Raw genomic sequence first — 25991 nt, 5'->3', positions numbered from 1 at the left:
GGGGGCTACCTGGTCGTCCACCCCTTCCACCACAGAGCTTTAAAAAGTTAAATAATGAAACGTTTGCAAAATTCCACGCTCCTTCAACAGAGATAATATATAAATTCCCATTTTCCTATTTTTTCCCCCCAGTCCATTATTCTACGTTTCGGAATTTAAGGTTCTCATAGTAATTAGAAAATAAGCCTCGTGCCGACCTCCTCTGTGGTTTGGGAGGCATCATGTTAGTCTGCTAAAGTTACTTCAACTCGGCAGCATTTCTATTTATCGGGAGAATAATTAATTTCATTTTTTTATTTAAGTTTTTGGTTGTTTTTTTGTTGTTTTTTTTTTTAACAAAGTTTAGCAGAGACACAAGCGCTTCTCCCATTGTTTTTTTTTTTTTTTCCTTAAGACTCCGCTCCGCGCTGATTGCTCTGTTAAGAGAAGAGGTGACTATTCAGCCCTGGGAAATGAATACGAAATCACCTGAGCGGCGTCGCCGATTGGTCGCCGGGGCGGAATATTTTGTTCGCCGTTTGCTATATTTGGATTCATCCTGTCACTTCAGATGGGAAGATAATTATTGGCATTCAGTTGTTGCTGACAAAATTTCCTCCAGGTTTAGGTGCTAAATGTAGGTATTTGAGTGACAGAAGGAGGTTTTCAGCACACTTCTGGGAAAGAGAAAAATGTGCATGTAGATTGCAGGAGTATAATTTACCTGAATTATGCCAAATAGCGGAATATATTTAAAGCGTTCTCCCAATTCATACATTCTGATTTTATCTCTGCGGCGGAATGTACAGCGATACTAATGAATTAAGAAATCTATCGACGTTTTGAACGTTCTATCACGTAGCCTCCGGGTTTGCGGTGTGCTCTTTGTGACAAATGTGTGATAATTAGCCTCCATATCAACAATTTTGGGGGGGGGGGGTTCAGGAAATTATGGGTTCTGGGCATAACTATGACCCCTCTTTTTTGTTAAAAAAAAATAAATTTAGATTTAGCCTAAATGATTTACCCGGGTAACGTGCTGTTATACATTATTTACCATCTCTGTGTTCCAATGTCTAACTACATCCATGGATTATAGTTGCTTAGTTGATCTGCCCCTATTCTTCCTCTTCGAATGAACTACTAAACAAGCTTCGGCAGGGAGCCTTTTTAATGGAGGGACATGTCAAGAAAAACTGCGGCCTCATCCATGAAATACTCATTTACCAGCCAAATGATTGTTCTATAAACCATAGAAGATAAAAATATTGTATTTATTAGTTACTTAAAACGGTATAAACTCTTTTCTGTGCTTCCGCTTCTTGCATCGTATGGAGTCGGAGGTCCTGAGCTAATTCACGCCAGGGAATACTCTATAGACGCAACGTCAATGCAGTCCTGACACTTTTATATTAGATGCATGCAACAGGGTTTACCTGCTGAATCTAGCAGCAGGTACCAACACAACAGGTAAGTATTAAAGAGGGCAGAATAAGCGATCCGTTGTAGCGACCGACCATTCACGCTGATATATAATGTATTACATAGTTTACTGTGTAAATTATTAATATGTTTCGTTATCTGTTATTTCTTTCTATGTTCTCTAATAGGAATGATATTGTTCCTGGAGGACCTATACCCATAAATTATTGAACGTGTACTTTATATATCTGTATATTTCTTCATCATGATCTATTCTTCATTATTGCTTGTTAAAGGGAAAGCCCCTCTGCAGCTCCATAGAAAGAATCTTCTGATAAAGGGAAACTCCTGTCATTTTTTTTATTACTAGTATCAGATAAAAAAAAAAAAATATATAATTTGTTCAGGCCGCTGCATATTAGCCGTTTGTATGAGTTCTCGATCTGGTATCGGAGCCCCAATCTACTAAACAAACACCCCAAGTCCTTATCATACTGCCTGTGGGAGACAATGGAATGGCTCAGTCTTAATTACCCAGTTGGACTCTGGCTAATGGAAGTCTATTGAGGAACGGACTTCGTTAGTGTTGCCATAAAGCACCAGCTCAGTGTAGTGTGTGAGCCGGGAAAGTCATCCAAAATATCACATGACTGACAAAATGGCGGCTCCAGGTCTGCAGATACATTTTTGGCGCAAAAGTAGATAAAATTAGGTTTTCGTCAATGTCGACCTACATTACCACATCCAGGGCTGGGGGTACATAACCGTACCCAGGGCTGGGGGTACATATAAATTTATAAATATTAGTTTCATAGGGGCGTCCCCTTTAAATCAAACTAGCCAGAGGATAGAACCAAGCTGGGCTCCAGGTTTGTCGCAGGGGTATCTGTGTTTATTACAGACGTAACATGGAGAATAACGATACAGAATGAACCGTTCAGTAACGGGAAGTAATGTTTTTAATCCTTATCATAAGGCTTGCTGGAAACCATAGAATGGCTCAGTGTTAATCACCCAGCCGGACGCTCTGACTAACGAAAGTCTGTGCGGCGTCCAAGAGCATCGTGGGGTTTTAAGTGGCGTATTCATGGAACTGTCTGTCCCTGCTTTTGCTCGTTAGGTACAAGCGTTAGTATCAATTAAGCTCAGAAATTCTCTAAGGATCCTATAATGAGTGGATAAAGTATTGCCGTTCTATGCATTGTTTAAAAAAACAAAAAGCCAGATGGATAAATTGTTTTCACTTATCTCTTCAAGAATAATTATAGTTTAGTTGTCGGCTGTGTTTTTCCCTCTTTTCATGCACTCTAATTGTTTGTAATTGAAGTTTCCCTTTTATTTTTTTGTTTTAGATGGGGCTGGGGAAGACGATCCAAGCTATTGCGATAGCGTACTATTACCGAGATGAGTGGCCCTTGTTGGTTGTGGTCCCATCCTCTCTGAAATACCCGTGGATCGAGGAGATGGAGAAATGGATTCCAGAGCTGTGCCCCGAGGATATCACCGTCATCGAGAGCAAGACGGATGTGGGGTGAGTGCCAAGTACATTTTGGAGACCACCTGACCAACCAGCGATATTTACACCATCGACATTCCCGGAAATATAGACCATGATCCTTTAAACATCTTTAGCTGGATTGGATAGATCTCTACTCATCAAAATGTGGTCAATATACACAACTCAAAAGTTTGGGGTCACTTAACAATGTCCTTGTTTTTGAATAAAAGAATACATTTTGTCCATTAAAATAACATGAAATGTGGGGGGGCGTGGCTGGCTGGTCTCCAAGATGGACGTGTAGTCACTTTGCTCCTCCGTGATGCCCTGCTTTTAGCTACTTACGAAGCTGATACCTCTACCACATTAGCTCCACCAGACAGCTGGGGGATCAGGCATGCCTGGCAGTACCCGAAAGCCCGCAAAAAGGAAGACGGTACCTGCCATTTTTCAGCGAAAACCCTCCAACTCCGATCTTCCCGCGCTTTCCCTAATGGAGGCCGCTGTGCCGGTGACACCATGCACGAGGCGCGACGTAGACGAGCTCAAAGACCTCGTTCTCTCCGTCAAGCAGGACCTCATGGACCACATCCATAATGAGCTCCGAGAACTGACGAGAGACGTGGCGGAAATTGGATCCAGGACGGACGTCCTCGAACGCACTCAATCGGCCATGCAGCGTGATCAACGCCACATGGAGTCCGACATGGCCGCCCTTCAGCAAGAGGTCCTTGCCCTCCAGGATGCTCAGGAGGACCTCGAGAACAGGTCGAGGAGGGCCAACTTTCGTTTGCGGGGAATACCGGAGACCCTGCACGACATGCAAGACATCCTGGGCCAGGTATTCTCCCAATTGCTACCCCGCGTCCCGCCTGGCGAAGTCCCGGTCGACCGTGTCCACCGGGCCCTTCGGCCTCTGCCCAAACCGGGTGAACGACCGCGTGATATCGTGGTTCGACTTAGGGACTTCTCCCATAAGGAAGACCTGCTGCGCGCTGCCAGAACCACCGCTCTTAGGATCGATAATACGGAAGTGCAGGTGTACGCGGACGTTGCCCCCAGGACCCTGCTGCGTCGAAAGGCCCTTAAGCCTCTCACAGACCATCTTCGCTCTCACGACATTCCTTACCGGTGGCGGTTCCCGTTCGCCCTCCAGGTCGTCAGGGGTGAGGTGACGCGCTCGGTCAAATCGCTTTCGGAAGCCGACCTTCTTCTCCGCGACTTGGGTTTGCCGGCCCTCGAGGCGCCCCGTAGGAGGAATCGACCAGATCCGGGCCCTCAGCGTGTGGGTGAGTGGATTGATGTCCCCCAAGCCCCACCATTGCGCAACATCCAGGCCCTCGCGGGAGCTCCGGCGGCCCCCTGAGCGCCGGAGGCATGTGTTCCGCCCGTCAGCTTCCTGATGTCCGCGGGGTCCCACACGGTGCCATCTCTGGGTACGGCAGCAGCGTTGCTCATACCTCGGCAGGCGGTAGAACTTGCCTCGTGACCCTCGGGGCTGACCGCCACTCGTAGCTTACACCGCCGGATTCGTCGACACTCTTCTATCAAGGCGACGGGGTGCTTCGGCTCTACGGTCGACGACTCGCTCATTGCCAGGTGCGCCGTTAGCTCGTCACCGGTGCCCTCTGGCCGGTTGGTCTCCCCGTTTCACGTTTTGGCCGCTCTGCTGCGTTGGACTTACCGTTCTGCTGCCTCTCATTGGGACTTCTGTGCTCCTCGGGTCAGCTAAGTTCGCCGTTTTGAACTGTTTGCACTTTTGTTTTGCGCGTTTGGTTCGGTTTTTATTTTTTATTCTTATTTTCTTGTACATTGCACTGCTCATTACAAGGTACATTTGGCTGACCATGTTCCGCCATGACACTTCTGATGGTCTACGCATTTTCATGTCTTAAAGGCCTTATGCGCCTACTACATTTCCAATGGCCATCTGGCCATATTTGTTGCCTGCAAACCTCTATTCCCCTGGTTAGCAGCCAGAGGTTTCGTCCATTTCTCCAGGGCTGCAGGACCCACCTTGGTGCTTCGCCATGCCAGAACCCCCTAGAGACCGTAGTCGGTCTCGTGGTGATCTGACACCTGAGCCTTCGTCTCAGACGCCGAGTCCATATTGTGACTCGCCGGTCAGACTGACTCCCCTTAGGCTGCCCTACGGCTACTCAGCTCCTTACATTTATGTTTCTTGGTGGCCTATACCTGCACTGTTGTATCATTTGTTTGCCATGCCATTTTGTTCCTTCTCCTGGTCCTTCTCTTCTTCCCCTCTTCTCTTTCTTCTGTTCTGTTTTCCTCTTTCTTCTCTTCTCCATTTTCCTCTCGGTCTCTTTCCCTTCTTCTCTCTTCGAGTGTTCCAGGGTGCCGGCCGCTCCTCAGCTGCTGTTCCGACCTTCCGCCACATCCCTCCATTCCTGAATGGCAAGTAACGTCACCATCATATCGCACAACGTCAAGGGCCTGAACTCCCCTCGGAAGCGGCGCCTGGCCATGACCTACTACCAAAGACACCGAGGTGATATTATTATGCTCCAGGAAACGCATCTTCGATCCTCATATCTGCCGTCGTATTGGAGTAAGCATTACGGCACTCATTTTCACGCTACACATCCTACCATGAAGAAGAACGGGGTCAGCATCTTTCTTCGCACGTCCCTGGCCTTTCAACTCCAGCAGGTCACAGCTGACAAATGGGGCAGGTATCTCCTCGTAACCGGGCTTCTACACTCCCAACCGACGGTCATCCTCAATGTCTACGCTCCTTCCACAGCGGCGGCCTCCTTTTATGCGCACCTTTCCGACATTTTGTTACCACACCGTAATCATCAAGTTATAGTTGGTGGAGACTTTAACACCTTGTGGGACGCTTTCCTGGACCGCCGGGGTCCGTCGCCCCTGCGACATCCTCCTACGAACGCCAAACATCTTAGGGACTTCGCGAGGACCGTGGCCTTGGTTGATGTCTGGAGACTTCTCCACCCGAAGTCTCTGGACTATACCTTTTATTCCCATCCTCACCAGTCCTACTCTAGGATAGACTATGTGTTTCTTGGCCAACGCTCTGCGCATTCTGTGGTGTCTTCAGGGATCCATCCTATCACGTGGTCGGACCATGGTGCGGTGGAATGTACTGTGAGCTTGGGCGGCGCCCTGAAGCAGCGGGGTCTATGGAGGCTCGACGAGTTTCTACTTACCGACCCTCTGGTTGTGGAGGAGATCTTCAGGGATCTGGGAGACTTCTTTCACCACAATGAATCCCCTGAAATAGACCCGACGCTCCTTTGGCAGACTCACAAGGCGTTCATCAGAGGCTCCTTTCTCCGCATCGCGGCTCGTCGCAAGCGACTCTACCGGGAAACTCTTGACACGCTCTCCTCTAAATTGCAGGAGTTGGAATCACAGCATAAACGCACCTTGGACACTAACGATATCATTCAATTAAAAGGCGAAATTAACCTCCTCTTTAGCAAGCAGGTTCTCCACTCCCTCAATGCTACTAATCAGAAATTTTTTGAAAAAGCCAACAAACCCGACACCATGCTGGCTAGGAGGTTGCGGTCGCAGAGGAAAGCGCAGAACATTCCCAAAATAGTGGACCCCCTCCAGAACACCTGGGTCCACCCTACCGATATCGCCAATCAATTCGCTGCCTACTACCAGAACCTGTACGACGGCAATAAGGCTCCGGAGAATGCCATAGACCGGGGTCCCCTGCTCCGGTTTCTTGACTCTCTCTCCCTGCCGACCCTTCGGCAGCACCAAGCGGACAAACTGTGTGGCCCCTTCACTGAAGAGGAGATCCGCGTTGCCGTGGCTTCTCTTAAGTCCTCCAAAGCCCCTGGTCCGGATGGCCTCCCTGGCTCCTTCTATAAAAAGTTCCAGTCAATCCTCATTCCGCGCCTGCTTAAGCTCTTTAACGGGTTCCTGTCCGGGGTTCCTCCACCTAAGGAGATGCTGCAGGCCAAGATAATCGTCATCCATAAAGACGGCAAGGATCCGTCTAATTGCGGCAGCTACCGTCCCATCTCCCTTATTAACGCGGATATTAAACTGTACGCGAAGCTTCTTGCAACAAGGTTGGGGTCGGTCATTCCGACGCTAATACATCCGGACCAGGTGGGGTTCATTCCGGGCAGGGAGGCCCCGGACAATATCCGTCGAACGGTAGACCTGATAGAAGCGGCCAAGATGACACACCAGGGTTCCATGCTATTGGCCCTTGACGCAGAGAAGGCCTTCGACAGGATCGACTGGGCCTACATGTGGGCTGTTCTGGAGAGATTTGGCCTTGGAGGAGGCTTCATTAGGGGGGTCCGAGCCCTGTACTGTCACCCCTCAGCGTCTGTCGCCCTTATGGGGTGCGAGTCTTCGGTGCTTGACATACGCAATGGCACGAGACAGGGGTGCCCGCTGTCTCCCCTCCTGTTCGCCCTCTGCATTGAGCCTCTGGCTGTGGCCGTAAGGAGTCATCCAGACATCACGGGCATCCGGATCCATGATACTCAGTACAAGCTGAGCTTATTCGCGGACGACATTCTACTCACCATCTCTAATCCGCTCGTCTCGCTTCCAAACCTCTACGCTACTCTACGCACATTCTCCAAGCTTTCGGGATATAAAATCAACGAGGCCAAATGTGAGGCTCTAGATCTCACCCTGGACGGCTCATTGCGAAACTCCGTGGCTGCGAGTTTTAACTTCACTTGGCAACCCTCCCATCTCAAGTACCTGGGTGTTCTCCTTACCAGAGACTTTGCTTCCTTGTACCAAGCTAATTTCCCGCCTCTCTTCACCGCTCTACGGGTGGAGCTCGAGCAGTGGTCCCGTTTTCCAATCTCGTGGCTGGGCCGCATCAACGCGGTAAAAATGAACGTTCTCCCCCGAGTTCTCTATTTATTTCGAGCGCTCCCGACGCCTGTTAACAAATCCGACGTTGCAACACTTCAGTCTCGTATATTTCGCTTTATATGGGGTTCTCGGCGTGCTAGGATCAATAGGACTACGATGTACAAGCAGAAATTGGCTGGGGGTCTGGCTGTGCCCCATCTGTACCTGTACTATGTGGCGGCCCGTATATCTCAACTGGAGGCGTGGTCCTTCCCAGCTCGCTCTCTTCCCTGGGTCGACATCGAGCGTTCCTACCTTTGCGGCCCCCAACTGGGGCAGTTACTTTGGACTGACCCTCCCATGCCCCTGCGGTCCCCGGCCCTGCCGACCATCGTGGCGGCCCTGGCCCTGTGGCGTTCCTGGAGCCTCAAGCTTCGCCTTCGTGGATCACTGTCTCGTCTCACTCCGCTGCTCAACCACCCCCTTTTCCCGGAAGGCCATCACATATCCCGCTTCCAGTGGTGGAGTTCCGCCGGCCTCTGTACATTGGGGTCGGTGGTGAGGGCTGGTGCGATGCTGCGTTTCCAGGAACTAAGAGAATCAAGGCACATTCCTCCGGGTGAACTTTTCCGTTACCTACAGATCCGCCACTTTGTCCATTCCCTCCTCAGGGGTGGCACCTTGTCTCCGCTGACGCCGTTCGAGAATCGTTTCCTTGCATGCAAGAGATGTAGAGGTTCCATTTCACTACACTATTCTCACTTCCTGGACGTCACCTTTCCTCAACCACCTCCTTACCGCGCGAAGTGGCATAGAGAACTCCAACTGTCCTTCTCGGACGACATCTGGGACGAAGCTTCGACTAACGTTCACAAACTGACAGTTAACACGTCCACCAAGGAACGTGCGTTCAAAGTCCTGGCGCATTGGTACATGTCGCCGGTGCGGTTATCACGAATGTTCCAGAATAGTGACGCTAGCTGCTTCCGGGGCTGCGGGGAGAGAGGTACTTACTTGAATGCCTGGTGGTCGTGCAGCCTGGTGCGCCCGATATGGTCCACTTACTTTGCCATGCTATCGACAGCCTTAGGCACTGAGGTTGCCCCTTCGCCTGAAGTGGCACTGCTCGTCATGGATGTTCCGGACTTACCCTTGTTGCCTGCCTCTCAGCGCCTCATTCACCGTATTTGCTCGGCAGTAAAGCATGCCCTAGCGCGGAGGTGGAAGGGCCCCCCTCCTACCCACGGCGAAATCTTGGCACGCATATGGCACCTTCTCACGATGGAGCTCATGACCGCCAAACTCAGGGACGAGCTGCACAAGTTTGAGAGCGTTTGGGATCCTTGGTTGACAGCATTCTCGGATACCAGGGCATCTGCTCCCCTGCTTCGCCTTTAGTCTCGACTGGCTGGATGCTCTGCAGGATGGCTCACCCTTCCTCTCTTCTTTGCTCTTTTCTTTTCCTCTCTTCTCTCCTTCTCTTCTTCTCTTTCCCCGTCCTCTTTTCTGCCTCCTTCCTTCCCCTCTCCCACATAAAATGTACTCTTCTGTTGTTGCATGACTGTACTCAGTAGCTTGTGGAGGGGGTGCACTCGGCTTGGTTCATCTTCTCTGGTAGCTGCTGGCTTATGTTGCACGTCCCTCTACATGTTCTCTTAGTAGAATTTTGTATACGACACGGTGCTTTGCTCGATTTATGCTACTGTACTACTGTTTTGTCACCTGTGTTGTTCCTATGTTGCCTTACAGTGTTATGCATGTCGCAAATAAAACAGGTTTAAACAAAAAAAAAATAACATGAAATGTGAAAGAAGAGCGTCAACTCCTTTTATGTCTTTTCACTCCTACTTACAGCAGAGTTTCAATCGTCAGCTCTTTGTCACATTGTTGCAGTTTAACACAACCAAGTTTAATGAACCTATTTGAGCTTCTCGTTATATTCGGTGTCGGCCGTCATTGGGCGATTTTGTGATGCTGCTGCCGAGAAATCATTGCGTTCGAAGATTTTCTTTCCTCTTTTTCAGGAGGATAGCGACTTGTAAGGTGACGGTCTTGGGGTACGGCTTACTAACGGCCGATGCCAGGTTGCTTATTGATGCCTTGAACAAACAGCACTTCAGAGTGGTTTTAGTGGATGAATCTCACTACATGAAGTCGAGAAATGCTTCTCGTAGCAAACTACTCTCGCCGATCGTTCAGAAAGCGACAAGGGCCCTTCTACTCACCGGGACGCCGGCTCTTGGAAGACCTGAAGAGGTAGCTGGTCCTAGAAAGCCAACTTATTCTTATGACTTTCTTCCCCTTAGAAAACACTGAGATTTGTTCTCTCCTTAAAGGGAGACTAAACATTGTAATAAATTACCCCTAAACCTTAAATACGAGCAGTTAATGTCGCCAGGGGGGCAAGTCTGAAGCAGCCAATCAGTGGCAGGAAAGAGCCCTCATTGAATATAATAGCTGGACTGTCTCTTTAGGGATATACTTGTGCCAGCGCTGCTTGTAACAGGTTTTTTTTTTGTGTTTTCCGCCCCTTAAAGCAAACATAGAGCGCCGTTAGTTAATTATTGCCAAAAAGCATCAAATAAACTAATGCTTACTACCTAAACTGTGTTTTTTCTTTCTTTTCTCATCCAGCTTTACATGCAAATCGATGCTTTGTTTCCCAAGAAATTTGGAACCTGGACAGAATATGCAAAGAAATACTGTAACGCGCATGTCCGGTATGCATTGTCATTAGCTCTCCATTTTTGTTTTTAATGAAGTGAAAGGGTAATTACTTCTCCTGTGCTAATCAATATATATATATAATGTGTATATATATATATATATGTATATAAAATATATATATATATATATATGTTATAGTTATAACGGCCTTATATGATTAACCGTGTAGTTAATACTCATCAGAGAGCACTTACACTTACTGTGTATATTTATGTATATACTGTGTGTCTGTGTATATATATATATTTTTTTTATTTTATTTATATATGTATAATACACACCTTGTATTTGCAGTTGTGAGAGAATGGTAGAAGTGCCTGAGGACATGAGCCTGTAGCTCCTACTAATGTATGTAACTGGGGCTCTGCATTAAGTAGACGCTAATGCCTTGTGTTGAATATCCGAGTCACCGGTTCTCACCAGACCCTGACTTAACTATCAAGCTATAAAACTGTAATTGAATTCCACCGGTATGCAGATGATACCCCGTCTTTCTGAGCTTTGCAACAGGAGATCAAAGGGCCCTTTGTGAACTTATGCGTATGTTCGACATGGATATGGAACGGTGCTTATGAAATGTATCGTGAAAGCGGGCAAACAATAGGAATTCCCCCGGTGTCGGTGGGACTTGGCGTGTTGCTCTTTTGTGCAACGAGAGACCCCACAGAGTGTTTAATGCAGCCTTTGAGAGAGTATTTTCAAGATTTTTTTTTGTATTTCCCCCCAAGGTACTTTGGCAATAGGACTCAATGGGATTACAGAGGAGCATCCAATTTAGATGAATTACACCAGCGTTTAAGCGGCATCATGATCAGGAGATTAAAAGACGAAGTTCTAACTCAGCTCCCACCTAAAATCAGACAGAGGATTTCATTTGATCTTCCAAAAGATGTGGCCAAGGTAGGCTGCCCAATACAGATGATCAAAGCTCCTCTCCTTCACATGACTTTCAGGTGGATGCGTCCTGCGTTTCGGAGATGTTTGCTCTCCTAGATCCCGCTAAAGTAACAATACAGTGAATTGCAACATTTATGTCCCTAACACACCAGGATCAGCCTCGCGTACATCTTACATCATAGGATATGGCCGGTTGTGATGGCGCTACCTGTGTCTTGTTTGACTTTAGTTCCTCCTTATAATGCATTTAAAAGTATTGCAAATGGCTTCATTGGTAAAGGGCAGTAATGCCCAGTTTATTTTCCAGACGCTTTACAAGCGTTTACCAAGTCAACATGGCAGCTCTCTTTAAAAGCTCCTATTTCCAACTAAACATATTCAGATTTATCTTTTTCTCTTTAACGTGAGTCTGATCTTTTTCATTTTTGAAAATTATGCCCGTATGTTGTGCGTTTTGATTAAGGGTCTATCGGTGATACATAATCGTCTTTTCTTTACCGGCCTCTTTGCCCCGCGGTTATAAAACAAGTTACCAAAAGAACATACCCAGTGTCCCTATTCCCGTTAAACTAAAATCCACACAAAATCTGCTGCAGATATTTTAAAATGAGCTTATTTTTCCATGTTCTGTATAATCCCTTTAAATTACACATTTTCTTTTACCAAGACTCTGTTTCTCCCTATTCATTTACTTGGACCCCCCCCCCATTCCCACCTGTGTTCAGACATCGTTACTTGGTTGGATCATGTGTCTGATCCACCTCCTGCGTTTTGAACCCTTTCCACGTTACGTGCAGTTGATAAATATTTGTATTATTATTATTATTTTTGTGCTTTGTATGCGTGTTCGGTTTTCCTCTGTTGCTGGTAGCGGTTGGCAGTTGCGTTGATCGTCATCTCGGTGCCCTAAATGTCGCTTTTTCTTTCCATGCAGGAAATGAACACCAGCTTCGAAGAATGGGAGAAACTGATGAGGTTCCCAGATTCGGCAGCCTCCGACTCGGGCAGCCCATTTATTCAGGTCATGGGCCTGATAACGCGCATGTTTAAGCAAACTGCACTCGCTAAGGTATGCATGTTTCATGGCAGAGTCAAAATTACAGCTGTGGGGGCAATTAGCGGAAACATTTCATTGGCTGCTATGTCTACTGCACCACTTTTAGAACGTTGGCCCAGATTTGCCCTTGTTAAGTAAGCCACGTTAAGGGTTAACAAGTCTCTGTGCAGCATATGGCTGCCCCTAACTTTACAATTTTAAACTGGATATCCCCAAAACAATGTGTGAAGCACAAAATGCACAAATTACATTAAAAGATGAAATTAGTTCTGCTAGTAGGAGTAGTGTCACAAACTCCTCGTGGGCGGGGCTTATGTTAAACGCTGAGGTTTCACGTATTACTTTTACGTTTGATTATAAATGAAAATTTTGACTGATTACATTTTTCATGGCCAGAATAACCTCTCACTGTTATAACCTCGACCACTTCTACTGGGCGGCTGTTCCTTATATCTACCACCCTCTCATTAAAGTAAAACTTTCTTCCATTATATGGCAGAAGAGTAAAACACTTTATTAAAGCTTTATTTTTTATCAGAGGGTGGAATACTTTGTATGTTACATATGTTTTACTCTGTGTCTCTCTTTTTTTTGGTTTTCTTCTGAAAACAAGTTTGGTTTTTTTTTTCCCAGCCAAGCCAGATGCTGTTTCTCGAGGCAAATAGTCCCAAACACCCACCACTGGTTTATGACTCAAGGTTGCCATAGAAACAGGGCTCCTTCTAATAACGGCATGTTTTAGATTAGTAGACAACAATGTATCTATATGAGATGTCAGCGCGCAGGCACCGTGGGGAGTAACTTCTTCCCCTTTACCTGGAGACAAATCACTCATAACCATCACATTTACTATTAATATACTCGGCGCTGCAGAACGCGAACATAAATTGATTATATCGCTCTTTGGATCTGGATGCCATCGCCAAGCTTATTTCTTTTTTTCTCTATAAAACCGTTCAGATAAAAAGACACAGAACTATAGAGATTCCTGTGGAAAAAGGAAAAAAAAACACCTTTCCTTTTTTTCTTTTTCTTTAATTTCTGTTAAGCTATTGTTTCCTGAATTGCCTTCTCCCACCTTTGCTGGAAGACTATTCCGCAAAGCTAGTACTATTTCAGTAAACCCTAAGATTCAGAGAATCCCCACCATAATCATCCACGTTTAACCAGTTAATGATATCTGATGAAATGTGTCATTTGTATATTATACACGACAAAAGTTTGGGGTCACTGAGCCGTTTTTTGGAAAAACAAGGACATTTCTGGCTGTAACAAAAGGTTTTCTAACCATCAATTAGCCTTTTAAACGTAAACTTGGATCAACGAACACAACGTGCCATTGGAACCCAGGAGTGATGGGAGTGATAAAGGGCCATTGGAACCCAGGAGTGATGGGAGTGATAAAGGGCCATTGGAACCCAGGAGTGATGGGAGTGATAAAGGGCCATTGGAACACAGGAGTGATGGGAGTGATAAAGGGCCATTGGAACACAGGAGTGATGGGAGTGATAAAGGGCATATATATGCGTATGAAGAGATTCCATTAAAAATTAGCCATTTACAGCATTAACCCCATCTGCGCTGATCCATTTCATGTTATTTTAATGGACAAAATTTGCTTTTCTTTCAAAAACAATGAACTTTCTAAGTGATTTCAAACTTTTGGACGGTAGGGTATTTATTTAGAACGCAGACACTTCCATGAACCATTTTATTCATCCTACTATTACGGCGCGCAGCTCGCGCTTCATAACCTGTTTTACGGAGCCCATATATTACTGTTGTCTGTAAAACAGAGACCTAAGTGTGGCTCGAATCCTTTGTAGAATAAAGACCTCCCCGGGGTATAATAACCCAGACATATTTAATAATACAGAAACTAATAATCAGAGCCGCTAGTAAACATGAATCCCACAGAGCGACCGTTACGCACCAAACAGGGAGTTTAATTTAGCCGTCATTAAATCGGAGATATGGAGGAGGACTCAGGTGAACGCGATGCCGGCCAACCGGGAGCCGCATCTGGAGATGGGAAAAATGTTAGAACAAAACGCAGGAATCCAAATCAAGCAGGTCAGAGGCTTGGACGGAATGTAAGAAAATGTAACTTTACCGAGAAGGTGGTAGATAATTTGAACAGCTTCCCAGCAGAAGTGGTAGAGGGTAATAGTGAGGGTATTAAACATGCATGGGATAGACATACGGCTCCTGAATCTAAGATGAGGCCAACGACTGATTAAGGTTTGAGTCTTTACAGCAGGAGAAATGGGCGACTAGACGGGGGCCGGATGGGGCCGATCTGCCAGCAGATTCTATGTTTCTTTGTCGCAAAAATTACATTTAAAATGTACGTCCAATATTGATGAATTGATGTGTATTTAGTGATTAAAGAGCGCATGGGATTCATGTCCCTTTACAGAAATGTCACCAACGCCCAGACGGAAATCGCCAACCAATTACCGAGATAATTATTCAGGCGAACGAACGGATTTATATAAACAGATCTTTCAAATCCAAAAACCGGCGCGATCCTCAGACTTCTTCCACCGCCCCCTGCAGTCGGTTATGCGACTGCTTCAGACGCTTGCTTTATATATTTAATCATCTGAATTCTTAATGAAATCCCCAATTTTACCTATTTGTATTATTTATAAGTGACGCGTTGTTGTTGTTGGTAACATTATCGTTACAGTAAGAGACGCTCATAAATAGTAAAGGGACAGCCGTCTGAGCATGCGATATTTCAGGCGCGTTCTTTAATGAGAGCGTAAAGATAAATATTTTATTAATACGTTTGTTCTTTTCGTCTAATATCCTTTCCGCAGGGGGCGGGCTTAACCCTGCGGGTGCCGGGGATATTTTTTCTTATAGTATAGTTCACCGGTGGCGCATGTTGCCGAAGATTAACCTCTGTTTGAAACTTAACCCCGTCTTACGGGCTGAATAGATCAGAAGTAAATGAATAAAATCCATAGCCCTGGTTGGGGTCACGCAGGGAAGAAGGGTGTTCGTGGTGTATCGAGTTATTTATTCCGCGGCTCATTGGATCAAATACGTGATATATTGGAACGTAATGCGATGATTCGGGTCACCACAATCGCCTGCAACTCACCGTTTAGTGACCGAACCCCCCCCCCCATGCCAAATGCTTTTGATATTCTGCCCTCTTTGTGATTGAGGTCGGGGGAATCGCTAACGTCCCGTTTGTTTTAGGCGGGCGCAGTGAAGGATTATATAAAGATGATGCTGGAGAACGAGAAGCTGAAGTTCCTGGTGTTCGCTCATCACCTCTCCATGCTGCAGGCCGGCACCGAGGCCGTCATAGAAAGCAAGGTATTTAAATCCAACGGGGTTAAAGCGCGACAGAAGGTCAAATAATGGTGAGGATTTATCTCTCACTCACTCTGTTACTCACTCTCTCTCTCTGTTACTCACTCTCTCCATTACTCACTCTCTCTCCCCATTACTTACTCTCTTTCTCTCTCTCTCACTCTTTCTCTCTCTCCATTACTCACCCTCTATATATCACTATATTATTTCATATAATTATTACTCTGTCCGTAGGTCCGGTATATCCGCATAGATGGCAGCGTCCCCTCGGCAGAAAGAATCCACCTCGTCCATCAGTTCCAGAATGACCCGGATGTGCGCGTTGCAATTCTCAGTATCCAGGCAGCTGGACAGGTAAGTGAGGGATAAGAGGAGCTCATGTAAAAACATCTGTCACGTTTCCATAATTTTACAGCAAAAGCGATATTTATCTGTTAGAAACGCCCCTAATGCGTATACCATGGCATCTTATCTTCCTGATCTGCATGATTATTCCTCCTCATTAAGTCATCCTCCTTCACCAACGATTTAGTTGCTGATTGGCGTTGATTGGCTCAGGTAGATAATGCAGGACACAGGTCTATAGCCAACCACAAACTAAACATATACGGCACTATCACACAGAGTTCAAACGAAAACACAAACTAACAATAAAATTTAATTGTTAAAAACAGGAACAGCCATAGTTCCTGCTATTGAAATCACCGCGTCCTCGTGAAGATTATCATCATTATTTATGTTCTAGATTTCTAGTCCCATCTTGAAATAGAACCTTCCTAGACCATTTCCAGCCTCATCACGATAGTGACTTCTCGTTCCAACAAAGCATAATAATAATAATGTTTTGTAGCTGGTTGTCACATTGTAACCGTGCCATCGCTAACCACACGCTCTGCTGAACACTTTTGCTAACAATACATCATTTGTGCCCTGAGTAGGGATTAACGTTCACAGCAGCGACTCACGTCGTCTTCGCTGAGCTCTACTGGGATCCGGGCCACATAAAGCAAGCGGAGGATCGAGCCCATCGCATCGGACAGAACAGCTCAGTGCACATCCACTACCTCATCGCCAAAGGAACCCTGGACACGCTCATGTGGGGGATGTTGAATCGAAAGGTGACTTATTGCATCACACCGCATCGTAGCCTATTACTTACATGAAACAATGTATCCTCCCTCTGTATGCCTCATTCTTCCGCAATCTGTCCAAGATGGTACAATTTGCTTTAAGTAATCCTCACCGTTCTGCTTTGTCCCATTAAATAGACCAATCTGTTCAAAGGAAATCAGAACTTGGTTTTAATGAAGACGTACTCACCTTTCTTAGCAGCTGCCCACCCACTCCGCTCCTCGCGTTTCAATTAATTTGCTGATTATGTCATTCGGTATGATAAAGTCGAGATTGCAGGGACGTTCGCAAGGAGGGCAGGATACATCATAGTAACAAAATCCCGACTGTCTTTAAATAAAGTATAACAAATGCCAAGCGTGATCGTGTCTTCTGTGGGGATATAGAATCCTTTCCAAGGAGAAATGGAACGTCCACAGTTTGCTCGGTGAAAGAATCTTTCATCTATACACCAAATCTGTAGCATTTTTTTTAGTTTGTTAGACTATAAAGAATTACAAACTTTTTCTCTTAAACTTTCACAGAGAGAGCCTTTTTTGTGCCATTTATTGGTACCACTTTACAGTTTTAATACCGCTTATTTGAGGAAAATGAAACTTTTTTTTTTTAATTGTTGATTCTATGATTGCCTTTTTATCTCATTTTGCTAAATGAAACTTCCAAAAATAAAGAATTCCTTGGTTTTGAGCCCCAGTGAGCCTCCCAAACTGCTATAAAAATTTCATGGCAGATCAGACCCGTTTGGCCCCGTCTAGTCTGAGTTTTTCCTGAAGACTTAAACCTCAATCAGCCGTTGGTCTCGTTTTATGTAAAGTGAAACTTCTTTATATCCCATCTAAACTTCTGACCCTCTAATTGTAAATCATGGCTTCTTGCTGTAACATTTCTCCTTCTTTGAAAATATCTTCCCTCCAGTTAAATCCCTTTTAAGTATTGAAATGTTTCTATCATATCCCCTCTGTCGCTCTCTCTCTTTCTCTGTCGCTCTCTCTCTTTCTCTGTCGCTCTCTCTCTTTCTCTGTCGCTCTCTCTCTTTCTCTGTCGCTCTCTCTCTTTCTCTGTCGCTCTCTCTCTTTCTCTGTCGCTCTCTCTCTTTTTCTGTCTCGCTCTCTCTCTTTTTCTGTCTCGCTCTCTCTCGCTCTCTTTTTCTGTCTCTCTCGCTCTCTCTCTTTTTCTGTCTCTTCTTTCCTCCAAGTCGCACATATTGACAGATAAGAACATTTCAGCCCACCGAGTCACGAGCAATAGTGCAAGTTCCTTTCTCCTCGCTTTATAGCGGAGGAACAGAAGCGATCAGTAAACCTTAAATACCGCCTTTACTCAACGTTCTTTACATGGTTTTGTGCTTTCAGGCGAAAGTTACCGGAAGCACCTTGAATGGCAAGAAGGAGAAGATCCAGGCCAAGGAAGACGACAAAGAAAAGTGGGACTTCTTGAGCTTTGCTAAATCTTGGACTCCAAATGAAGGGCTGGAGGAATTGAAAGAGGATCTCCTTTTCACTCATGTGAGTTCCCTTTTCTTATTCACTTTACTCTTTTATCGTTTCTTATTGTTTTCCAACGTCAAAGTTCAACAAAGGGTCTGACATTAAAGCCGGGCTGGTCTCCCTATCTATTTACTGGAGATGCACATTTCCGGTCCGCAAGCGCCGGCGAAAGGCTTCCCCGACAGCCTTTTTAAAAATATCCATTTGTCATTCTCAACCACAGAAGCCAATGCTTAAAGGCAGCGTATAATGTATAATGTGTCGATAATATGATACAGATTGCATATGCGTTCATTTTAACCCGATTCCCGGAATGTTGCTATGGCAACTGCATCCGCTATGACCACAGCAACTGGATAAAGTCGCAGGAGAGAGGAATTTGCTGAGGCTAAAAATATACATAACAGAAGTGTAATATCCAGGCTTATATTTTATTTTTAGAGGTTGTGTCCCCCTCCAAACGCTTGTGGGAATTGCTTACGGGGGGGATGTATGGATATCAGGACTAATCGGAGCCTCCACCCGGGGGATTCTGCTGCAGTGCGGCGGTTATTACGGTAATAGCCCTAACAAATGTATCAGACTGGGTCATTTAAACGGTAATGGCAAATTATCACAAAAACACAAGTAAGGAATAATTATTTCCTCAATACGGAAGAATCGACGTGTCGCTCCCCTGAGAACGCTGTGCTGCGGAATATCACTCGCCGACCTTAAAGAATCTTTCACAATTATTGCTCTTTCACCAAATAATTGGATGTTTTAAGACAAATTATGAATTTAATAGTTTTTAAGGCGAATTTGCTAAAAAAAAAAATTACAGTTTTTAAATTCGATGCACCCCCCTCCTTCCTTTTGTGACATCATGTTGCGGCCCGGTATGCAAATGAATAACTTAATTCGCTCGCTGGAGTTTATAGAATGTTAGGTTTCGTAATGTAGCCTCTTGAAACGTATTTATGGATTTAGGAAGGACGGACCCTTCTGCTTCTCTTTCCTCCCCTGAACCCCTTCTTTTTTAAGAGCTCAGAATGTTTGCTGGGTATGAGGGTATCTACAGCCCCAATAATGTGTAAAAAATATAATAAATATAAAAATAAATATAGGGTATCATTATTTATTATTATTATTATTTATGTGGCACCAACAATTTCCGCAGAGCTTCTTACATTCTATACATTCAAAGAGTAGAACTGACGGACTAAGACGAACCGACACATTAGGTAAAGATAGCTTGTGAGCTTACAATCTAGAGTACATCCTTGTTACTGTCTGTGATACTTGTAACTCAAGAGGAAGCCTCGGCAGTTCCTGGTCGCAGACTTTATAGCCACAGGGTCTGGAAGTGATCCTGCCTTCCGTTATCCAGGTCACAGGATCCGTGCCATGAATACAGGTAATCTGAACATATTAGTATAAGGTAACGCTACACAAACCACTGAGAAACAAGCAGAATCGGGATCATTCCGAGAGAAGAGAAAAAAAAAAAGACATTTATTTTAGGGATTCACAGATAATTTAAGTTTTAATGACCCATCCAATGTATAAGATAGATGTCACCCAGGAGTGATAGAAGTAATAACCCAAGTAATTAACTCAATAGAGCGGCTGCCAGCACGGTGCAAGAATGAAGCAAACAGTAACCATGACAACGTGTCCGAGCAGCGTGGTGTAAAGCGTATCTATATATGTCCCATGTCTACAGAGAGCTTGTATAAAAATTGTCTAGTGCACGATCGCTTAATTGTTTTACAATGCAGTATTTCAACCGAGGCTTGTTTATCACGCTATTTATCATTGCTTAACAATGCCGGGTTTAGTAAGGACAAGTCCCTCTTTGATACCCAAATCCTTTTTTTTTTTTTCCTCCCCAGGTGATCCTCTTTTCTAGTGTATCGCAGTAGTGTACAGCAATTATGTGAACAGAAATATAATTTTAGATTAAATGATGTAAGGAAAATTCATTATTCTTCTACGTGCCTTTTAGTTACATAAATAACTCTTAAAGTCCTTAAAAAGTCTTGGGAAAAGTCCCACCCATGCCTCTAACCACGCCCCCTAAACAAAAAACGACCCCCCTCTTTGGCCAAAAATCCTTTTGGGACGTAACAAATAAATGTATTTGTTATGAAAGTTAATGATGATGTTAATAGGTTTATGTCAACTGCTATACAACAAGAGAAACATCAATATAAATCAATAGTATGTAAAAAAAAAAATAGATAAAATGAATAAATTACTTTAAAACAAAAAAAAATTAAATATTATACTGCACTGCGGCAGTAACTTTTTTTTTATTTTGTTACTTCCAGGTGATATGATAATACAATTGTTTACTGTAATACATTGTATTTAATAAAAAATAAAGCAAGCAGTAATAAACGGTAACATTTATATCTGCCTTTTAAACTCACAATCAGCCTAGAAAACATGACCACTCTATGAGCCGAACGCCATCTGCCCACCTTGCACCCTCTGCACGGGGGTCTCGTCATGGGATGTGGCCTCTTGTGACCTCATACACAATAACGCTTGTGTCCAAGGACAAGAGAAGCCAATAATATAAGTGCTTTTTCCGTATTTAGGTTCAATTGAATGTTGGGTGCTCCTCAGCTACACAGGTGGGTGGATGTGGCGCCACCTGCCTTGGGTCACCCCGGTACTGTTACCCCCCCCCCCAAAAAAAAGTTAATATTTTGAAATATTTGGCCATATTAAATAAAACAGAATAACAGGTTTTAACTTCATTATTTCTTCCTCTTGGCTTCTTATCGTTAAGAATGAATCACAATACAAACTTAATATATCAATGACCAGAAAGTGAACTGCGGGCTAAAATATTACCCTGTTTGAAACAAAATGATGGCCGTGATTTAGCAGGAAAAAAATATGTATTAAAAAGTCATGTTTCCGGCAAACAGAGCTAATTTGGGATTTTTTTTTTCTAATACGTGAATTAAAACAAGAAAAGTGCCATGAAAGAGACACCACGGCACTGCTTCACACACGAGAAGCAAATAAAATAACAGCTGAAACACCCCAGAATACGGCTAGCCGTCGTATCGAGCCGTTTAACGGTTTTCTCTTCCCTGGGTATTCTCTATCCAGACGTTTTAAAGACACAAATTCGATTGTCCCCAAACTCCCTCGCTTCCAGGAGGCGCTGCGGCAGGGATCCAAGTTTGGGGGGTTTTTTTAGCCGATGAGCTGAGATATAAAAATAACAAGTTTGTTGTGAAGCTTGGAATCTTTGCTGCTTATTGAATCCTATTATAATGGGTTGGAAAAAACATATTTTTTCCAGCATGTAGTGTGGTTATTTTTATGTGTAGTGACCACAGCCTTGGGACGGTGTGGATTTGCTCTGTGTGTAGTGGGGACTGTTTTAGGGATACATTAAAGTACTGCTGTGAGTAAGCCTTAACCACCTGTGAGTACTTTAATATCCATGCTTCTGAAAAAGAAAACACCTAAAGTAGAAGCTGCAGCGCTTCAGCTGCTCTCCTCCTCTGCGGTTCTTGCCACCGATTGGCTAGCATGATCGCGGGGTCTGAGACCCCCACAGTGCTCACCGAGCCGGTGCTGGAGGTCCATATATATATATATATATATATATAACATATCTGCTGGACGGTGGGGAAAGGGGCAAATGCACAATGGGGGGGATTCTGCAGAATCCTCCATGCATTTCCTAAGAGGACGAACGAGGGGCCGCGCAGCATGCATATGATGACTGGAGCGTCTCTTTTAATTTTCCTGGAGGAACCAGTTGGCTCCACTCTGTTTATAATCATATTTTCCCGGGGAACGGCTTCATTTGGTTAACTTGATACATTTTCTTCTATCCTCGCCGTCTGTAATTTCCCAATTCCTTCGCAATTAACGACATATTATAAAAATCAGAAATAGCTGTTCTCCGGCAGCGGACGGTTCCGGGACCGTAGAAAAAGGCCATACGTCTTCACGCATCCTTCTTTGTTTGAAAGACCGCACGGCGTCAAACGGCAAAGAATGTTTGATGCGAATATTTGAAGGTCGTTTTTTATTCCGTTGATTTATTCAGTCCTCTCTCTCTCTCTCCTGTAATCGCGGGTTTGAAGGTTTTCTGATGCCCGCTTTGGTATGCAACACACCCGTTTGCGGGCCTTATTTGGAATGAATTTATTTTGATCCGACGGCTCGGAGTTACAGGAGTGATAACAGGCCGCTAGCGGAGAGATCAGTTTTGACACAGAAAGATGCGTCTTGGGCGGAATTCTTCACGGTTCTGATATCTCTCTGCTTTGTGTTTTTCTTTGCTTAATCCTAATTTGACATCCCTACAGCTCCAGAATCGGCAATTTGATGCCAAATATTCACATTCAAGATACATCTGACTTTCACAGTTCACTCAGACTCAAAGCTGAAAGATGATTAAAGGGACAGCGAAAGTCCCGCTAACGCCGTCGGAACCCTTTTAATTAAAATTCTCTAATGCCTTAACAGGGATGTATGAATTTTACAAATCCTACAGTTCTTCGCAGATAAAAGTATTATACAGTATAGGTGCCCCTTATGTGAATGCCATGGTAGCGGCCATCTTCCTGCTCTCACGATTTCCACGATCGTTACCGTTTTAGACCATTTATTTTCTTTTTCACCTGTCATTCCTCTGCTGAATACGTCATGTATTTGTGAATCGGCCGGAACACGGCTCCCTATCCTATGACCCGCGTGGTGGGGCTTTATCAGCAGCCAAGAGTGGGAGAGACTAATTGCCCCGCGCCGTGCTGTGTGTAAAACACTGTTCTCCGGAGCTGCCCCAATTAAATCTCCTGCCTGCCTCTGGTACGCGGCCATCAAAAGCAACAGACCTCTGCGTGGGAAGCCCACCGGCCTTAGAAAACCGTCCCACCTAAATAGCGTTCCGTGCGAGTGACTTCTAGAACCGAAGGATCGCTGCTGTTTGTCCCCGGCCTCCCCTGCGATAAAATGATTACGTCTCCCGCAGTAACTCAAATCATTTGCAGACGCCCTGACGGTCCTGCTGGTGATCTGCGATTTGCTGTCCAAGGTCCTGTAGCCAAGATATACGCAGCGGCAGCGTTCATCGTAACAAAAAGCTAAGCCAGCAGCTCCTTTTACCGCTGTCTGCCTGTTGAGCGCTTTAATAGCCGGCTCGCTAGCAATTAGGGAAAAAATCTATGCTACGTATTTTAAGCGGGGTGGTGTTAATTGACTAAAACAACTAGCGCAGCAGCTATGCACGTGCCAAGTCTTATGGTAATAAAGCAGCGAGCGCATCGGCTGTACGCCGGGACTCGCATCCCTATCCGAACGGTGCCTGCGCAGTAAGGTCCCAGCATTGACCGGTGTTTGGGTACCTGGCGCTTGTAAATAAACGTGTATCGCTGTCCAACAAGCCATCTGCCAAACACTTTGAGCCAGATGTGGATAATTCATAAGTAATCTAATTGTTCTGTAATGCTTTTTGGGGGGTTAATTAGTCAGTTGAATTATTTATGATAAATTTGCAGTTGTTTGCTAAGAAATGTGTACATTTTATAGTATAGATTTCCTACCAGGGCCATGTTGCTTTACTAGGAAAAGTGTAGACGTCTTTTACGCATGTGTCGGAATTCCATGTGGTCAGCAGCTTTAAATAATGCTCATAGAATCGAAGAAGAATCAACGGGGTTCTACAGAAAATAAGCGTATTTCCAAGTGTTCTACAACATATACATTTTTGGTAAAACATATGGAATTCTGGCCAGATGGACCAGGTAAGGACTAAAAGCAGAGCAGTAAGTAGGGATCTTGGCGAAGTAAGAAGTCGCACCACGTGCTGATGTTTCATCCGCTTCCAGAAGCAATGAGAAGCACAAGGAGATGCAGGGACTTTGCCCCTCTTGCCCCAGGGTAGTTATGGCCCAGGATGATCAGAAGTCTGTATAGGGTAAGGAGTTGGACCTCACTACCTGTTGGCCAGAATAAGAGTATTAAATATATCCCGAACTAGTAGCACCTCTTAAACCAGGTGCCTTTAATGGCAGCTTTTCATGTACATATTAGCCCAGCTCTGTTCTTCATCTAAGACGTTTGTTTCTTTTTCTTCCCTCAGTTTGAAAAAGAAAAACAGCATGATATCCGTTCCTTCTTTTCACCCAAACCCGACGGAGAGAAGAAACGCAAAAGAGTTGAGAACGATGAAGAGACAACGTGTGTCGAGGAAGAAGAGCAGACGGAAGGAGCAGCCCAAGAAGTGGTCACGTTGGATAAGGATGGCTCTGTGGGGGACAATGAGGTCATAGACGTCGACGCGCTTTTCACAGATGACAACTTTGAGCAACAAACCAAGCGCTTCCGTCCCACAGCGGCGCAGACCCCCAAAAACGCCAACTCGCGTAAGAGGAGGTCTTGGAGCGGAAAAGCGTCTGCCTTGTTCTCCACGCCAAAGGCTCGCGGTCTTTCTGAAGGTACTTCGCTCACTCCTCAAAGACCTCCCCGGGTGGAAAAGCAATGGGACTGCGCATTGTGCACCTACACCAACAGTTCCCTGCTTCCTTACTGCGAGATCTGTGAGAGCCCCAGAGACAACACATGTAAGTAAAGCGGGATTTCTTAAAGGTAAAATGATCTTTAAAATAGTTATTTAATAATGCATGGTGGGGGGGGGGGTCTGCTTTGGTTACATTGTATGTTACATTTCTGCTTTGGTTACATTGTATGTTATGTTTCTGCTTTGCTTACATTGTGTATTATGTTTCTTTAGTGGTTACAATCCTGGAAACATGATTGTATGTGACTCAAGACTTCTATCCCTTACTAGATTGGAAATTGTTCCACCCTTTTAAACCCGGGTCGCAAATAAAGATAAACCGAGATAAAATAGAAGTAGAACACCACACACTGATCCTAAAACTCTACTTCTGTCTCTACGTTGTGTTCCTAACGGACCTGTTCTTTTATACGGCGTGCATTACGGCGCACGTTCCCCAATCGATGTAATATTATCTCTTGAGATTAAACTAATGTGCTGTTCTAAACACCCCCTTCGAGGGATCTGCAGGGTTATTGCTCCCCTTTGTAGGCAATTTTGTAATTGCAGCCGATTCAGACATCATTTGTTGTAAAGAGCTGGAGAGCGACTATCAGGAAAGCAAAGTATTAAGCTAGTTCTGCCACCTTTTGCCACTCAGCTGGGGTTAAAATAGATTATTTTAATTTAAATATCAAAATAATTACTTATTGTGAACAAAATGTATAGGTTTCATTAATTTAAAAGATACGTTGATGCCCCCTTTGTATTCTTTTAAAGATCTCACACAAAAATTAAGGAGTAAAAGCAAGACCTGGGGCAATTCTCAAAGCTTTGAATTTTAATGGCGACCTGATTTACCCTTGGCTCCTACCGGCTTTATGTCCCCTATATGTGAATTGAGTTATAGGGGAAATACATTGTCCGCCCCAACGCAGTTGTGGGTTATAGGAAAACCTTGATAAAATGCGATTGCATTCCATGCGCATCCGCAGATGGTTTTTTTTTTTCTCCAGTACATTATGCAGAACAAAATACCCCTATTCCTATATCTGCACTAATGACACCCTGAGCTTTAGCAAACCATAATTCTAGGGGTTTATTGTTGCTAATTATATAGCTTCA

At 44.8% G+C, this 25991-nt stretch overlaps 1 protein-coding gene across 1 annotated transcript in view; it reads left to right on the top strand.

Annotated features, from left to right (window-relative positions):
• The window catches only part of LOC149285163 (DNA annealing helicase and endonuclease ZRANB3-like), a 50820-nt gene that overhangs the window by 11936 nt on the left and 12893 nt on the right, over positions 1 to 25991 (top strand). The window contains exons 5-14 of the mRNA XM_089495711.1: positions 2754 to 2932; positions 9745 to 9976; positions 10355 to 10440; positions 11176 to 11347; positions 12279 to 12413; positions 15615 to 15734; positions 15966 to 16085; positions 16670 to 16849; positions 18215 to 18367; positions 24450 to 24934. Coding sequence (XP_089351837.1) covers positions 2754 to 2932; positions 9745 to 9976; positions 10355 to 10440; positions 11176 to 11347; positions 12279 to 12413; positions 15615 to 15734; positions 15966 to 16085; positions 16670 to 16849; positions 18215 to 18367; positions 24450 to 24934 — 1862 coding nt within the window. The remainder of the gene's footprint in view (positions 1 to 2753; positions 2933 to 9744; positions 9977 to 10354; positions 10441 to 11175; positions 11348 to 12278; positions 12414 to 15614; positions 15735 to 15965; positions 16086 to 16669; positions 16850 to 18214; positions 18368 to 24449; positions 24935 to 25991) is intronic.

This window comes from Sceloporus occidentalis, unplaced genomic scaffold, assembly GCF_023333645.1.
Source record: "Sceloporus occidentalis isolate IW3139 unplaced genomic scaffold, rSceOcc1.0.p SCAF_83, whole genome shotgun sequence".
Classification (NCBI taxonomy): Eukaryota; Metazoa; Chordata; class Lepidosauria; order Squamata; family Phrynosomatidae; genus Sceloporus; species Sceloporus occidentalis.
Note: the sequence above shows the minus strand (reverse complement) of the source record. Positions and strands in the feature narration are given on the sequence as shown.